At 43.7% G+C, this 18,427-nt stretch overlaps 1 protein-coding gene across 1 annotated transcript in view; it reads left to right on the top strand.

Annotated features, from left to right (window-relative positions):
- Positions 1-9,595, top strand: part of nek10 (NIMA related kinase 10) — a 172,214-nt gene extending 162,619 nt beyond the window's left edge. Inside the window, exons 36-38 of the mRNA XM_033047147.1 lie at positions 801-853; positions 1,000-1,061; positions 9,148-9,595. Of these exons, the coding sequence (XP_032903038.1) occupies positions 801-853; positions 1,000-1,061; positions 9,148-9,199 (167 nt within the window). The 3' untranslated portion in view covers positions 9,200-9,595. The remainder of the gene's footprint in view (positions 1-800; positions 854-999; positions 1,062-9,147) is intronic.
- Positions 9,596-18,427: the final 8,832 nt, after the last annotated feature.

The raw sequence follows: 18,427 nt of genomic DNA, 5'->3' as shown, positions 1-18,427 counted from the left end.
GAGTTGGAAGAGGGAATTAGGAGCAACACTAGCAAGTTTGCGGATGACACAAAGCAGGGTGGCAGTGCGAACTGTGAAGAGGATGTTAGGAGGTTGCAGGGTGACCTAGACAGGTTAAGTGAGTGGGCAGATGCGTGGCAGATGCAGTATAATATAGATAAATGTGAGGTTATCCACTTTGGCAGCAAAAACAAGGGGGCAGATTATTATCTCAATGGGGTTAGGTTAGGTAAGGCTTGTATTCACTGGAGTTTAGAAGGATGAGGGGGTTCTTATAGAAACATATAAAATTATAAAAGGACTGGACAAGCTAGATGCAGGAAAAATGTTCCCAATGTTGGGCGAGTCCTGAACCAGGGGCCACAGTCTTAGCATAAAGGGGAGGCCATTTAAGGAGGTGAGAAAACACATTTTCACCCAGAGAGTTGTTAATTTGTGGAATTCCCGGCCACAGAGGGCAGTGGAGGCCAAATCACGGGATGGATTGAAGAGAGAGTTAGATAGAGCTCTAGTGGCTAGTGGAATCAAGGGATATGGGGAGAAGGCAGACACGGGTTATTGATTGGGGACGATCAGACATGATCACAATGAATGGCGGTGCTGGCTCGAAGGGCCGAATGGCCTCCTCCTGCACCTATTTTCTATGTTTCTATGCTGCCCAGATAGTAAAAGCAAAAACTACCAGGTCCCTATTTGTTAATATGCCATTCAGCATGTGCTGATTGTTTTATTATTGTTTATATTTATTTGCTAGTTTGTCATTTTGATTATTATTGTTGTTCCTTCTATCCCAACTGTAGTGAACGTGTACAGTTACGAATATGAGGAAGGAATAACTTACGAACAAATGCAGGTTAGTTTATCTACATGTTTGTATATTCATGACTTACATTTAAGAAAAAAATAAGTGAAAAATATTTTCACTAATATTTGCCTGTATTATTTGAAAGGCAGGATATTTTAAATATTTGCTAACATTTTTGTTTGTTTCATGTATAGATGATGATTGAAGAAGTTCTTATTGAAAGTGGTTATTATGACATCCTAAACACAGTCAACGGGTAAGTTTGCACACACGCAGGAAAATTGTTAATCATAGAAAAGATAGCTTTGGGTCAGCTGGAAAGTAAAAATACTCCACGATGACCTGATCCACTTCAAAATTCCAATTTTCATTGAGATGAATGTCAATAGACAATAGGTGCAGGAGTAGGCCATTCGGCCCTTCGAGCCAGTACCGCCATTCAATGTGATCATGGCTGATCATCCCCAATCAGTTCCTGCCCTCCCCATATCCCCCGACTCAGCAATCTTTAAGAGCTCTCTCTTGAAAGTATCCAGAGAACTGGCCTCCACTGCCCTCTGAGGCAGAGAATACCACAGACTCGCAACTCTCTGTGTGAAAAAGTGTTTCCTCATCTCCGTTCGAAATAGCTTACTCCTTATTCTTAAACTGTGGCCCCTGGTTCTGGACTCCCCCTATGTCCAATCCAATCTGATAAAATAGGTCATTAGATATTTTATGGAAGCAAAATAGTCCAAGCTAGGCTATTTTTCTCGGGCAAAATAGTTCCAAGCTAGGCTTGCCATGTACTGGCAGACAAAGACTACAGCAGGAATGAGACAAATGATGAACCATTTTGCCTGCAAGTTGGGAAAAACAAATCCCCCATCCCATGAAATGAAAGATAACCCTTAACAATTGTTAAAGTTCGATTACTTATCACAGACAAGTCAAACCCAAAGTAATACAAGATCCCAGTGCCAGTCCCCCTAACCCTGGTAACCCCAGTGGCTGTTCCGCTGGGTCTTCCCCATCCCCCTCAAACCATGTGACCCCAGATCTTCCCCACCCACACTACAGTCTTCAGGCCCCCCTCCTCCCTGACAACCCACCACTCCCCCCCCCCCCCCCCCACCAGACATTGCCTCGGCCTCAGTCCACTCACCTGCCTTCCTCCGGCCCCAACCCCAATCCCTGCCGTGTGTTCACCATCCCGCCTGACCTGCCCCTCTCCGACACCGAACGGCCGGTCCTCAGCAGAGGCCTTACCTTTGTCCCCCTCCGTACCCACCTCAATGAGTTCCGCGCCCACCACGACTTGGAGCTCTTCTACCGTCGCCTCCGCCTCACAGCGTTCTTCCATGGGAAGGAGTCCTCGCCCCCTATTGATGATCCCTTTTCCAGTCTCCAACGGATCCCCTCCTCGTGGACACCCCCTCATGGCCTTCCGGCTTTAGACCTTTTTATTCAAAACTTCCGGCGGGGCATCAACCACCTCAACTTCTCCACTCCCCTGTCTCACTCCAATCTCTCCCCCCCTGAACGCACAGCCATCGACTCACTCCGCAACAACCCAGACTGGGTTATCAAACCCGACAATAAGGGAGGTGCCGTGGTAGTCTGGCGCATCGATCTCTACAAAGCTGAGGCCATGCGCCAACTCTCGGACACCTCGTCCTACTTACCCTTGGACCACTATCTCTAGCACCATCACCGACTTCATCCACTCCCACGCCCTGCCCGACCGAGCCTCCAACCTCATTATTCCCCAGCCCCGCACGGCCCGATTTTACCTTCTCCCCAAAATCCACAAACCTGACTGTCCTGGTAGACCCATTGTCTCTGCCTGTTCATGCCCTACCGAACTTATTTCCACATACCTTGACTTCATCCTATCCCCCCCTGGTTAAATCCCTCCCTACCTATGTTCAAGACACCTCAGACACTCTCCGTCATCTCCGGGCATTCCATTCTCTAGGCCCCCATCCCCTCATCTTCACCATGGACGTCCAGTCACTTTAAACCTCCATCCCCCACCAGGAGGGTCTCAAAGCCCTCAGGTTCTTCCTCGACCGGAGAACCAACCAATACCCATCCACTGATACTCTTCTCCGCCTAGCGGAGTTGGTCCTTACCCTCAATAACTTCTCGTTTCACTCCTCCCATTTCCTCCAAATACAAGGTGTAGCTATGGGCACGCGCATTGGCCCCAGCTATGCCTGCCTCTTTGTAGGGTACGTCGAACAATCCTTGTTCGAGGCGTACCAGGGCCCCATCCCCGACCTCTACCTCCGCTACATGGACGATTGCTTCGGTGCTACCACCTGCACCCACACACAACTCACTGACTTCATCCGCTTCACCACTAACTTCCATCCGGCACTCAAATACACCTGGACCATTTCCGACATTTCCCTACCATTTCTTGATCTCACTATCTCCATCGCAGGTGATAGACTTCTGACCGACATCCACTATAAACCCACTGATTCCCATGGCTACCTAAACTACACTTCTTCCCACCCTGCTTCCTGTAAGGACTCCAACCCCTACTCCCAATTCCTCCGTCTACACCGCATCTGCTCCCAGGATGAGGTGTTCCACTCCAGGGCATCGGAAATGTCCTCATTCTTCAGGGAGCGGGGGTTCCCCTCCCCTAGTATAGATAAGGCTCTCACCGGGGTCTCTTCAGTATCCCGTAACACTGCTCTCTCTCTCCATCCACCCACTCGTAACAAGGGCAGAGCCCCCCTAGTCCTCACCCTTCACCCCACTAGCCATCACATACAACAAATAGTCCTCCATCATTTTCTCCACCTCCAACGTGACCCCACCACTCGCCACATCTTCCCATCTCCCCCCCTGTCTGCTTTCCGCAAAGACCGCTCCCTCCGTAACTCCCTGGTCAATTCTTCCCTTCCCTCCCCCTCCCCGGCCACTTTCCCTTGCAACCGCAAGAGATGCTACACTTGTCGCTTTACCTCCCCCATCGACTCCATACAAGGACCCAAGCAATCGTTCCGGGTGCGACAGAGGTTCATCTCCTCCAACCTCATCTATTGCATCTGCTGCTCTAGATGTCCGCATTAACCAATCTGGTCTCCCGGTGGCTCAGCACATCAACTCCCCCTCCCATTCCGAAACCGACCTTTCTGTTCTGGGCCTCCTCCATGGCCAGAGTGAGCACCACCGGAAATTGGAGGAGCAGCACCTCATATTCCGCTTGGGCAGTTTGCACCCTAGCGGCATAAACATTGACTTCTCCAATTTCCGGTAGCCCTTGCTGTCTCCTCCCCTTCTCAGCTCTCCCTCAGCCCTCGGGCTCCTCCTCTTCCTTTCTCCTTTCTTCTCCGCCCCCCCCCCCCCCCCCCCCATCATCAGTCTGAAGAAGGGTTTTGGCCCGAAACATTGCCTATTTCCTTAGCTCTAGATGCTGCTGCACCCGCTGAGTTTCTCCAGCACTTTTGTCTACCTTCTTTTATTCACTAGCAGGAGTGTGCTGTCGCACACTCTCCGAACAAAGAAAAGTTAGTACAGTTATAGTAATTTCATCAATAAACACACCTACCAATATAGCATGATTTAGCATGATTGAAAGATTCTGTAGCCTTCCAGGAAACAAGGAAGGCTAGACCCATATCAAGCTAAACCAATAACAAGTTATTAGTAAACATCAGTCTGAAGAAGGGTCTCGACCCGAAACGTCACCTATTCCTTCGCTCCATAGATGCTGCCTCACCCGCTGAGTTTCTCCAGCATTTGTGTCTACCTTCGATTTTTTCAGCATCTGCAGTTCTTTCTTAAACGGTAAACTTTGCAATGTCAGCAGCATTCTCCAAACTTGTCTCATGCATCTGCAAATGTTTCTACTGTATGCATTCAGTTTAGATTCTGGACCAAGTTTCTGGACAAAGAAAGACAGCCAACTCCATTTTCTGTCAAGGTTGGCACAGAATCATTATTATCAGGAGTTATTCGCCCTATCCTTGATTCTAATGGCGTGTTTCATAAAATTGTCAGTTATAACAGATTTGGCACCCTTCTCTTAAACAATGCTTTCTCATATAAAATATACATTGTAGTTAGTAGAGAATTAGAGACTACCTACAAAGTTTCTACTTCTCAAATTTCTGTTAGAAATTACTGCATTATTTCTTAAAATTCTGTTAAATAAAATGTATTAACTTTTTAACAATAAGCATCCATTACCTGCTCTAATCGATTCTGATGCAAAGAGCCCATATCCACAACCACTCCCAGTTGTTGCCACCCTCGCATCTTTTACTCCAACTCTTGAATCAACACCCCCTTTCATCCCTGTTTCCTTCACAAATGCAGTGATATCTTCAACTCCCAGTATAATTTCCAACTTTTATGTGATCATCCAAGCCCAATGCCACATTACCACACTGACATATACACCCCCGTAATCCATTGTCCAAACTCCCTCAAGTTCACCTACATTTTCTCCCCCATGGTCCAGGCCCATACTTTACCATCACCCTCATCTTCTCATCCACATATCACGGATGGGGTCAGGTGTAAATCTAAAACTTTTCTCCTTACCTTAAAGCTATGCCCTCTACTTTTAGACTCCCTTATCCTGGCAAATGGTCACAATTTACCTTATCTTTCCCATCATGATCTCAAATTGTTCCCTAAGGTCACTCAGCCTACTATACTGCAGGGGGAAAAGACCAAGCCTTCCAGCCTCTTCTTATAACTCAAACCCTCCAGTCATGGTTGCACGGATGTGAATCTTTACTGCATTATTTTCAGCTAAATGACATGTCCTCCTGTTGGCAAGTGTGCCAAAAACTTTTACCACCCTGTCTACCTCTTAACTGTGTTCCACTTTCAGAGAACTAGGTACGTATCTCTAGGTCTCCCTGTTCTTACAATACTCTCAATTTACTGTGCAAGCCCTACTCAGATTTAACTTAACAAAATATAACATTTTGCACTTGTCAGAATTAAATTCCATCCACCATTCCTTAGTCCTCTTTCCCATTTAATCTAGATCTTGTTGTAATCTTAGACTTGTATGCTTATCTGCCCACTGCACTACCAACTTTGATCTCATCTGCAAACTTATTAATCATGGCAATTACGTTCTCAACCAAATTGTTGATATAGATAATAAAAAACAGTGGATCCACACTTCAGCCAATCATCAAACAGCAGGATAACTGCCCTGCAACATTATTTACAATCCCTTTGCAGCAATCCAATCAAATAAATGCAATTATAACACCTTGAAGTTTCTTTGCAGTGTCCTCATACATATTATCAATTTGAAGGACATCTGGATCTTTCCCCATCCTACATATCAATCTAGGACTCAGACTGCCTGGCGCCATTCACAGTCTGTAATTTTCCACAGACAAAGGTTAAGCAAATCTTACAAATGCAGGGATCCAACATTTTATAGTGTCTTCAATTTGGTCAATATTAACAAAATGACAATGACCATTCACAAACTGGAAGGACCAGCACCACATATTCCGCTTCGTTAACTGACAACCCAACAATATGACCACTGAATTTTCCAATTTCAAGTAATATCCCCCCCCCCCCCCCACTCCAATCCACCCACTGAGTTGCTCCAGCATTTTGTTTTATGCTGAAAACGTACAATAATTTTCCATATTTTGTAAGTGCAAAAGATTTATTAATGAAAACTGATTTATCTCATGTACTAATATTTTCTGAAGAATTATTGTGAATTTGAGAAAAGGCTTATTTGCATTACCTCTTTCCCTCTCTCTGACAGTCTCATAGCGTTGAGGATAATTTGGGGAGCAGAGCAGTCAGCAGTTACTACTGCTGTCTTAAAGGGCCTTTTCACGGGGCGAGTTGACGCAAGATGTCACCAGAGTGAAGAGGTCGTGGTCCAGCACGAGTCTCGCACGATATAACGGCAGTAGATAAAGAGTTCCCACGGTACTCGGCATTTATGTTATTCGTGCGAGTGACATGGCCGTTTCCCGAGCTGTCGCGTTAAATCTTGAATGAACATCGTGAACTACACGTGACACAAATGAATAATTTGGGACCTCTGCTGAAGAAGACTGACACTGTAATGAGAAAAGCACTGGAACCAGGGTTGCGCATAGCAATCACCCTCCGCTACTTGGCCTCAGGCGATTCTTATACTGCGACTTTTTTACTTTGCAGCTGCAGGGCAGACAGACAGACTTATAAGAGAAATTTAAGTTAACTGCAAACACAGCACTTTTACATCAATAGCAATGTATGTTTTTAAATCTTGGATAACATTAAATGGTTCTCCTCTTGATGAACTTATATATCGTTATATAAACTCGCATGAGCACTCGGGAAACTCGGCAGCCTTCGTCTCCAGCAGGTTCCTTTTTCTCTCCCTGTTTCTATAATCCTCTCTGGATTTATCGTACAGAATCTCGTTAAATTGGAACCATTCTACAAGTTCCCCCTCTTGTTCCCTGGTGAAGTTATATGACTTTACCTTCTGCCATCTTCCCTTTACGTCTGTAGAGGCTATTCCTACAACGGCTACTGGGGAGGCAATCTGAATTGCACCTTGCTCACCCTCTCCCTGCTCCAAGGAGCCCACAGGCAGTGTTATCTGTGGCATCTCCTGTTGCCTCTCCACCTGTCTCTCTTGCTGCGTCTCCTCCTCATTCTCCTGCATGGCAAAAACATCTCTGACCCGCTTTACCCCCTTCCTTTGAGATTTTCTGGGAGCCATCTCTGCAAGTGTTCCTGTTAAAAAGATTATCCAACAATGACAATTAGGTGGGACGTCCTCGAAGGACACATGTTCCCATGTGTCCTTTTGAGACCACCTTTTTTAGTCACCCTCTGTCCCCTCTGTCCAGCTTCCGGGTTTACCGTTCGCAGGAGTTCCCACGCGCTATATCTCTAAAATCTGAAGTTATGTAATGTCTAAAGGAACTGCAGACGCTGGTTAATGCTGGTTAATATGCACAGAAGGACACAAAATGTTGGTGTAACTCAGCAGGTAAGTCAGATCTGGGAAGAAAAGCATAAAAAGCTGGAGTAAGTCAGCGGGTCAGGCATCATCTCTGGAGAAAAAGAATAGGTGACGATTCGAATCGGAGCCCTTCTTCAGACAGCCTAATCGGAATTGAGTCTGAAGATGTGTCTCGTCCCGAAACATCAGCTTTTTTTCTCCAGAGATGCTGCTTGACTCGCTGAGTTACTCCAGCTTTTTGTGTCTGTCTTCGGTTTAAACCAGCATGTGCAGTTCACTCCTTACACGGGTCTCTGCACAACATTGATTGGTAGCGTTCCGGACCCCTGGACCCGAGGACTCCGACCTGTATCTCTCAAAGAAGTACATATGAAAAATATCTCAAGGACCATAAAAATGCGTAACCTTTCAGTAAAGTCCCTTTTAAAGTCCCTTTTAAAGATTATAGTTATTTTCTTGAATCTCATTAACATAACTCATGAATAAGTTGATGTCCATATGCGGATGTAAATCTTTATTTTTATTTATTTTTTAAATTCAATCCCACTGAAGATAATTTGTAATCACCTTCTGTCCCCTCTGTCCAGCTTCCGGGTTCACCGTTCGCAGGAGTTCCCACGGTACCCGCAAGAGTTATTACGGATATCGCACGGATATCGCACTGGCCACTACGTTCATATAATGTTGCAATACTCAACCACAAGTGTACAAGTCACTCTTGGAGAAATTCAAATTTTCTTTAATTTTCTCCCGAGTGACCAAGTTACACGATGACCTGCCGTTAGCGCTATGGTGGTCCACGGTGGTCCACGAATGCCGCACTGTTATCGCACGAGGTTCCCACGATGTTGAACTCTGGTTAACTCTTGCGTCAAGTCGCCCCGTGTAAAGGTGCCATCACAGCTCTTGAGATCCAGGTGCAATCCTGATCTTTGGTGTTGTCTCTGTAGAGTTTGCACTCCCAATGAAGTACTAGTAGGTTAATTGGCTTCTATAAATTATCCCTTAGTATGAATTAATGGCCAAAAGAATGAAAGTACAGCTAATTGAGAGAGTAAGTTGCAGGGTGGAGGGAAGCAAGGAGAAGAATTGGATTTATGGCTGGAACCTGGACCAAATGGCCTTCTACAGTTTTGTGATAGGTATGTATTTTCCCCATTCCCGCTCCGAGGAGTGATGCTTCCAGATTGTGACAAACCACTACTATATTTAACATTTCCTATTTTTGTTAAATAATTAATGTTCAAGGAAACCTCTGAAACTGATTTCCTTTTAAATTATCCTGTCCAGAGATAAAGCCAGTTTAATTTCCACTTTACAATATTCCATGTTTTGTCACCGTTACACCCACGATACGGTAATATTTTTATTAACATTTCTTTTTCAGAAATCACACTTACCCGTGGATAATCAAGAATCATTTGACTGCACGGAGATAGTCTACATTTGATTTTCATAATACATTGGCGAGAGAAGTAGTATAGAACTGCCGTCACACAGAAGTACGTGTTTAAATTTGACAACTTTTGGAGGGACATAGTAAACACACACACCATAGCAATCCTTGAAATGCTTAATGATTATTGGGATAAATCATTAATTGGGAATGATGATTAAATTAATATTAAGCATATTAAGGACCACCCCTGTCCATTCTGTCCCCACATCTGTTCATGACAGATTTTAGGAAGGATTTATTCTGTACACATTGCTTCAAGTGCACTTAACTTTATATATGTATATAACAGAGTGAAAATTGAACGACTTAAGGTATACAATTCAGTCTATACTGTATTTTTTCTATTTTTCTATTTTTTCTATGCTATCCTGTGTTGTATGGGGAGTATAGATTGGTTTAAAGTCAATTCTTCACTTATTTCTGAAAATGCAAATGAGATTGACTTATGAACCAAGTTCCTTAACCATTTACTATGCCAAATGAACACAATTGATAAGCAAATATAATTATAAATATAAATGTATGGCTCAGATTAGCACAAATGTCACATCTGTGTGCTTTTTGTTTGAATTGGTAGCTTGGACTCCATATAGAAAATGGGATTTACAGGTATGCATTCTGTAAATGGGACTATCCAATAAACTATTAGCTTCAATCTTCCGAGAATGATTATCAATATATTTAGTCATGGAAAGTTTCTGTAAATTTTCTGTTTAATATCTGTAAATTAATGTTTATGCATAAAATTGCCAAAGGAATGGGACTTTTTGGAAGATGACATAATGCAGTTACATTTTCAACTGCATAAAACACACATAAAATGGCTGCTTTCCAGGCAGCAAAATTTAGAAAATAATTACTCTTGATGTAAGAATAATTTATATATTGAGTTTATAAATAATTGCAGTTTCCCATTGCAAACAGCAAAGAATACAATTGCATTTGTTTTACGAGGGAATCTGAGCCATATTGAGGTATTTTCAATGAAAAGACAATAGTTATGAATTATTAGAATTTTTTTCCAGGCAAGATTAGTTACTGAATATAATTGACAAATATTAAATGTCAACATTATTTTAATAATGAAAAAAAAGAAAATATTTATTTTTCCAATTTGGAACATTTATCTCTCAGTTTATTAGGGTGAATCTAGTCTGATTTATGTATTATCAACATTTTATGCTGCAGTTGCCTGTGCATTTGCTGTACAGCATAAATAATAAATGGTTTCAAAATATAGAAGCATCAACCTTTTCTTCAGATGTAAAATTCTATGGATGTTGCAGTCATTTTTGCTGCAAAAATTGCAAGAAATATTGAGCAGTTCAGGCAATATCAATGGAGAGAGAAACAGTTAGTGTTTGAGGTCAGTGACCTTTTATCAGAGCTACTTCCGATAAAAAGGACAATGACCTGAAATATTAACTCCTTTTCTTACCATATTTATTGCCTTACATGCAAACCATTTCTTCAGTACCATTCAGCTCAAGTGTTAGTCTAATCAAATGGAGGTAGATTTGTGAGGGAATGAGGTTGCTTTCATATCTTTACTGTCACGTTCTACTATTCTAGTTGATGTCATTTACTTGGCAAATGCTGATTCAGCACTGGCTGTGCCTTTCCCTGCAGCTACAGGTAGTGATTTTTTCATCATTTTGTGCAACTAATATACTTCAGAACATGGAAGTCAAAGTCTTCAGCTCTAAAATATTTTGCTGCTTCTTTAAGAACCTGAATTATTGAATTCACATAAGATGCACATGTTCCTGAATATTAATTAGCAATGGCTGCTCATAAAAGACTTACTTTAAGCTGAACCTCATTGCAAATGTACCAGTATTATTAGTGCACCGCGGATTCTCATAGCTTACTAAACCTGTGATCTCTGCAACTCCATTATCATTTACAGTTTTTATAAATTCATAAAATTCTTACGTCTCCAAGGTTTTGATAGGACACAGATAAAATTGAGACTCATGCACATAATTTAAAAGGAACAAAAAGAAAGAACACAAAATGTTACACATTTATTAAAATTTTGATTGTTTGTAGAAGAATAATGGTGTGGTATCGCATTTAAATAAATATTTTAAAGAAATAAATTTACATTAACACAATTCAAGATTTCTTGCTTGTACTGCACAAATTGAATGAATAAGTTTTTAAAAATAAATGTCTATTCATGTTTGCAAACTGGACAGCAAAATGTTAAGAAATATTTAGAAATGTTCATGTTTTATTTTTGTAATACTTAATTCTTCATGTTGCATAAAATAGTTAAAATAAAATTTACTGTGAACAATTCTTATTTACCACAGTTTTTACTTTTAAATTAAGAAATTAATCCAAGCTAATACAAATCAGTTGTTATTTTTTAATGTCATATATTAAATGCATTGATACATATTAATCTAGCAACATCAAAGAAACGTTAAATAAATCAACCAAAAAAAAGGTTGACTTTCAACAATTTGGATTAGTCATAAACGGTGTTTTTTCTGCAATGTTGGGATATTAGAAAGGGATTGAGAATGCTTTCACACTTTTGTTGGAAGTGGTGTGCAGGAGACAGCAGGAAATACATGGCAATGTTATTGGTATCATGGGGAACAAGATGGATCTGGAGTGTTTTAATGCAGAGTATAGAAGTAAGAATCTTGTCAGCACAGCAGCATTGAAACCATGCGCTTTAACAGGTGTCCACTGCTGTAAATAACAACTTCACCCATGAATGTCCTGTCAGGGTCATGGGGATGAAAGGAAATATCTGATTCAGTTTTCCAAATGATACAAAATAACGCATAACTCATTATTGTGCTAAATTCATCGTTGGTCGTTATAAGTGTTGGTTTTCAACTGCTGAATGCTGAAAACAATATTATATTATGATGTTTCCAGATATAGCTATGGCAAAAGCTAATTCAATTCAAAACAAGTACATCCTGTTTGGGACATATTCAGTGAATGAATAGGATAGAAGCCTTTGCATCCCATCAGGATGAACCAATCTCTTTTAAAGTCCTTTACAATTATTTTAATCCCTTTCCCCATAACCCTGTCGCTTTAAGCTCCTTATTTCAAGTCAAGTCAAGAGAGTTTATTGTCATGTATCCCAGATAGAACAATGACATTCTTGATGAATGAAATTAAAAGTTAACAAATGAAATGTCCAGCTCTCTTTTGGACCATATCCCAAATAGTAATAAAGGAATATTAATAATATTATTGCAGCCAATAAATGAGTTCGGTATTGCAACTGCGCATGCTCAGGTCATGGGTCGCTGTTTATTGGCTGTGCTGCAGCATGGGTGCAGACCTGCGTTTCATCCGTGGTCAGGGTCTGGCCCGGGTCTCCAGTGCTGAAGACGCTTTTGAGTTGCTGTTGGGCCGTCCCCGTCCCCTTCCCCTCCCGAATGTCTGGGGGTGTCCGGGGTGGCCCTGGGCTGGCGGGAGTCGAACGTGAGTGGCGGCCCAGGCCTGCAGCCAGCGCGGAGGGGGGGGGAGGAGGGGCGCTGGTTCCAGCTGGAGTTAACTGGCGGGACGCTGGTCCGTTGCAGTGGCGGCCCAGGCTTGCGGACGACGCAGAGGGGAGGCGCTGGCTCCGGCTCGTCTCTTCCTGTCCCGCCGGATTGACCAGTGGCCCTGGACTGGCTGGCAGCCGGCCCGTTGCAGTGGCAAGCCCAGGCTTGCAACCGGCGCTAACCCCAGCTAACTATGCATGTCCCGCCGGGTTAACCGACAGCCCTGGATTGACGGGACACCGGGCCAGAGCAGTGGAGTTGGTGCTTCATCTCCGTGCTGGCTGTGGGCCTGGGTCGCCGCTGCGGCTGGTCGGTGTCTCATCGGTCCAGGGCTGTCGGTTGGCTCGGCAGGACAGGCAGAGTTGAGCTGTGGTTGGCGCTTCTTCTCCGCGCGGGCTGTGGGCATGGGCCGCTACTCCCGTCTAACTCCCGTTTGACTCTCATCGGTCCAGGGTCCCCCAGGACATCTTGACCGCCCTCGGACGGGGGCGGGGCACTCTGGAGGGGACAGGGATGGTCCAGTGGCGGTTCGGCACACTTGCTGCGCCGAAGACCTGGGTTCAATCCTGGCTGCGGATGAGGCGCAGGTCTGTGTGCCTGCGGCGGCACGGTTGCCGAGAGTGTTTATCGCGAGTGACCTTTGATAAATCCCATGATTCCTTGCGTTTTTTGGAAGACAAACTCGCTTATTAGAGTCAGAGTTATACAGCATGGAAACAGGCCTTTGGCCCATCATAGCCATAGCAACCAAGATGCCCTATCAAAGCTGGTCTCATTTACCCATATTTGACTCAAGTCAAATCAAGTCAAGTCGTCACTTTTATTTCTATAACACATTTAAAAAACAACTCTCGTTGGCCAAAGTGCTTTACATTGGTGGAGGTACTAACGTTATGCAACAGTGGTTCATAGATTAAATACAAACATCACTACATACATATCGCCCTCGCTCAGAGAACGTCAAGAAAGGCTTGGGAGTAAAGATGAGTTTTAAGTCTCTTTTGAGTCGATGGAGGGGGCAATTCTGATGGGAAGAGGGATGCTGTTCCACAGTCTAGGAGCTGCAACCGCAAAGGCGCGGTCGCCCCTGAGCTTATGCCTAGACCGCGGGATGTTCAGTAACCCCAAGTCAGCCGATCTGAGGGACCTGGAGGTGGTGTGGTGGGTAAGCAGACTAGGTGGGGGCAAGCCCATTAAGGGCTTTGTAGACATAAAGGAGGATCTTGAAATTTATTCGGAACCACACAGGGAGCCAGTGGAGAGAGGCCAGGATCGGGGTGATGTGGTCCCTTTTTCGGGTGCCCGTCAGGAGTCTCGCTGTGACGTTTTGGATCAGTTGCAGGTGGGACAGGGAAGATTGGCTGATGCCAGTGTAAAGGGAGTTGCAGTAATCGAGGCGGGAGGAGATAAATGTGTGGATGATCTTTTCAAGGTCATCAAACTGGAGGAATTGTTTTATTTTAGCTATCGTCCGAAGCTCAAAGAAGCTAGCTTTTACCACGGCATTGACTTGTTTGTCAAATTTCAATGCCGAGTCAAATATCACTCCAAGGTTTTTGATGTGAGGTTTGAGTAGTGGGGAAGGCTTCCAAGGCTGCCTGCTATCATTTTGATGGAGTCCGAGGGGCCAAGAAGGATGACCTCAGACTTACTCTCGTTTAGTTGGAGGAAGTTCTGGGCCATCCAACACTTTATATCTTCGAGGCAGCGGAGAAGGTTAAGCAGATTTGATTGGTTTTTGGGCTTCAGGGGGAGATAGAGTTGTGTATCGTCTGCATAGCAGTGGAAGGAAATGCCGTGCCTTTGAATGACTTGGCCTAAGGGGAGCATATACAGGGAGATGAGATTGGGGCCAAGGATGGAACCTTGTGGAACCCCGCAGCAGAGACTGGCTGGAGAGGAGAAAGAGTTGCCTATGTTAGTGGTGAAACTCCTACCTTTGAGGTAGGAGATGAACCAGCTCAGGGCAGTGCCATTAATACCAACCCCGTACAGGAGACGGTCAATTAGGATGGTGTGGTCGACAGTATCAAATACTGCGCTGAGGTCGAGAAGGAGCAGGATTGCACAGTCGCCGGAGTCAATGGTGAGCAGCAGGTTGTTATGTACCTTCAACAAGGCAGACTCTGTGCTGTGGTGGGCCCTGAAACCTGATTGGAAAGTTTCCAAGATAGTATTTTGGTGAAGGTAAGGCATAAGTTGACAAAATTACATTTTCAAGGGCTTTTGAAAGGAAAGGCAGTTTAGAAATGGGTCTGTAGTTGCTTGGCAAGGTGGGGTCGAGACCCATATCCTTCTAAATCTTTCCCATTTAAATACCTGTCCAAATGTTTTTTAAATGTTATTATAACCTGCCTCAACTGCTTTCTCTGGAGGCCCATTCCATATACCCCTACCCACTGTGTGAAAAAGTTGCCCCTCGGGTTCCTGTTAATCTTTCCCATCGCACCTTAAACCATTGCTCCTTGGCTTTTGATTCCCCCATCCTTTGTATTTCCTGCATGATTTTATACACCTCTAAAAGATTGACACCTCAGTCTCCTGCACTCCAAGGAATAAAGTTCTAGCCTGCACAACCTCTCCCTATCACTCAGACCATTGAGTCCTGGCAACATCATAAATCTTCTCTGCATTGTTTCCAGCTTAATAGTATCTTTCCAGAATTGAACACAATAGTCCAAATGTGGCCTCTCCAACATCTTGTACAGCAGTTACATAACATCCCAACTTCTATACTCAATTCCCTGACTGATAAAAGCCAATGTGCCATAAGCCTTCTTCACCATCCTATGTACGTGTGACGTCACTCACAGAAAACTATGTGCTTGTACTAGATCTCTCTGCTCTACAGTTATTTTAAATCTAATTTCTCTGATTATGAACCATAATGGCAGTTATTTTCCAGTCTGGAAGACAAGGTCAAGAATTGTTATTATTATTAAATCGTTGAAAATATTAGTGATGCATTCCTGCTGGTTTCCAACGGTCAAGAAACTTGATATCGTCGAGAACAAAACATACCATTTAATTGGCACCCAGTCCATATGGGTGAATATTTACTCCCTTCAGCACCAGCACACCGTGGCTGCACCATGTACCTATTTATGGTACTGAATGTGCTCCAAGGTTGTGTGTCTTTTAAATAAAATATTGTACACAATTTTCTTACTCACACACCTAAGTTATTGGCGAGGGTAGAGGCATGGACTTCTTCTGGACAACAACAAAAATGGATACCACTAAGGCTGCTGGTGGTGACTACTCCATGAAATTAAAAGTATACAAGTTTGCACTTGTCCAAACATCTGGCCTACCCTCCAGACCCCAGCTCCAGCTATATGCCCAGCCTACACTTCTGATTAACCTTGAGTACAGTTTTGTTCATTTATTGCCATGTGTACAGAGATACATGCTATCTGCATGCTATCCAGTCAAATCATACTATGCACGTGAACAGTAGTTTTAGTTTAGTTTAGAGATTAGAGATACAGCGTGGAAACAGGCCCTTCGGCCCAACGAGAATCCCTCGTATTAACACAAGCCTACACACACTACGGACACTTATACTAAGTATACAAACCCAAGCCAATTAACCTTGAGTACAGCAGGGCAACCGTGGCTGACAAGAGAAGTTAGGGAGAGAATAAAACTAAAAGAAAAGATGTATAACACAGCAAAGAGTAGCCGGAAGCCAGAGGCTTGGGAAACTTTCATAGGACAACAGAAGGAAACAATACGGGCTGAAAAGATGAAGTATGAAGGGAAGTTGCCCAAAGATATAAAGAAGGACAGTAAAAGCTTCTTTAGATATGTTAAGGGAAAAAGAGTAGCAAAGTCAAATGTGGGTCCCTTGAAGGCAGACACGGGTGAAATTATTATGGGCAACAAGGAAATGGCAGAAGAGTTGAATAGGTTCTTCGGATCTGTCTTCACTAAGGAAGACACAAACAATATCCCAGATGTACTGGAGGACAGAGGATCTAAAGGGGTAGAGGAACTAAAATAAATGTTCATTAGGCGAGAAATAGTATTGGGTAGGCTAATGGGACTGAAGGATGATCAATCTCCTGGATCTGATGGTCTGCAACCCATAGCAGTAAAAGGATTAGACCAAGTCAAAATGGATTTATGAAAGGGAAATCATGCTTGACTAATCTTCTGGAATTTTTTGAGGATGTGACAAGTAAAATGGATGAAGGGGTGCCAGTGGATGTAGTGTATCTAGACTTTCAGAAAGCCTTTGATAAGGTCCCGCACGGGAGACTGGTGACTAAAATTAGAGCACATGGTATTGGGGTAGGGTGTTGACATGGTTAAAAAATTGGTTGGCAGAAGCAAAGAGTAGGAGTGAACAGGTCCTTTTCAGAATGGCAGGCAGTGGCGAGTGGTGTGCCGCAAGGCTCGGTGTTGAGGCCGCAACTGTTTACCATATATATTAATGATTTGGAAGAGGGAATTAGGAGCAACACTAGCAAGTTTGCAGATGACACAAAGCTGGGTGGCAGTGTGAACTGTGAAGAGGATGTTAGCAGGTTGCAGGGTGACCTGGACAGGTTGAGTGAGTGGGCAGATGTGTGGCAGATGCAGTATAATATAAATAAATGTGAGGTTATCAACTTTGGCGGCAAAAACAAGGGGGCAGATTATTATCTCAAAGGGGTTAGGTAAGGGGGAGGTGTTTCCTTGTACACCGGTCACTGAAAGTTGGCTTACAGGTACAGCAGGCAGTGAAGAAAGCTAATCGAATGTTGGCCTTCATAACAAGAGGATTTCAGTATAGGAATAAAGAGGAACTTCTGCAGTTGTATAGGGCTCTGGTGAGACCACATCTGGAGTATTGTGTACAGTTTTGGTCTCCTAATTTGAGGAAGGACATCCTTGTGATTGAGGCAGTGCAGCGTAGGTTTACGAGATTGATCCATGGGATGGCGGGACTGTCATATGAGGAAAGATTGAAAAGACTAGGCTTGTATTCACTGGAGTTTAGGAGGATGAGGGGATATCTTATAGAAACATAAATTATAAAAGGACTGGACAAGCTAGATGTAGGAAAAATGTTCCCAATGTTGGGCGAGTCCAGAACCAGAGGCCACAGTCTTAGAATAAAGGGGAGGTCATTTAAGACTGAGATGAGAAAAAACTTTTTCACCCAGAGAATTGTGAATTTATGGAATTCCTTGCCACAGTGGAGGCCAAATCACTGGATGGATTTAAGAGAGAGTTAGATAGAGCTCTAGGGGCTAGTGGAGTCAAGGGATATGGGAAGAAGGCAGGCACGGGTTATTGATTGGGGACGATCAGCCATGATCACAATGAATGGTGGTGCTGGCTCAAATGGTCGAATGGCCTCCTCCTGCACCTATTTTCTATGTTTCTAACCGACAACCTGTACGTTTTTGGAGTGTGGGAGGAAACCGAAGATCTAGGAGATAACCCACGGGAAAAATGTACAAACTCCGTACAGACAGCACTTGTAGTTGGGATCGAACCAAGATCTCTGGCGCTGAAAGTGCGGTAAGGCAGTAACTCTACCGCTGTGCCACCCTAGTAGATCCTCTACTGAAACAGAACAGATTTGCTCCAGTCATTCATCCTGGTCTCTACTCCTGACCTGCAGAGTTTTGAATATAGACACCCCTCCCACTCCCCTCCTCCACAAGACTTCCAATATAAGTATGGTAGACAAA

This window comes from Amblyraja radiata, chromosome 2, assembly GCF_010909765.2.
Source record: "Amblyraja radiata isolate CabotCenter1 chromosome 2, sAmbRad1.1.pri, whole genome shotgun sequence".
In the NCBI taxonomy this organism is placed as follows: Eukaryota; Metazoa; Chordata; class Chondrichthyes; order Rajiformes; family Rajidae; genus Amblyraja; species Amblyraja radiata.
This window is presented reverse-complemented; position numbering and strand designations above follow the sequence as displayed.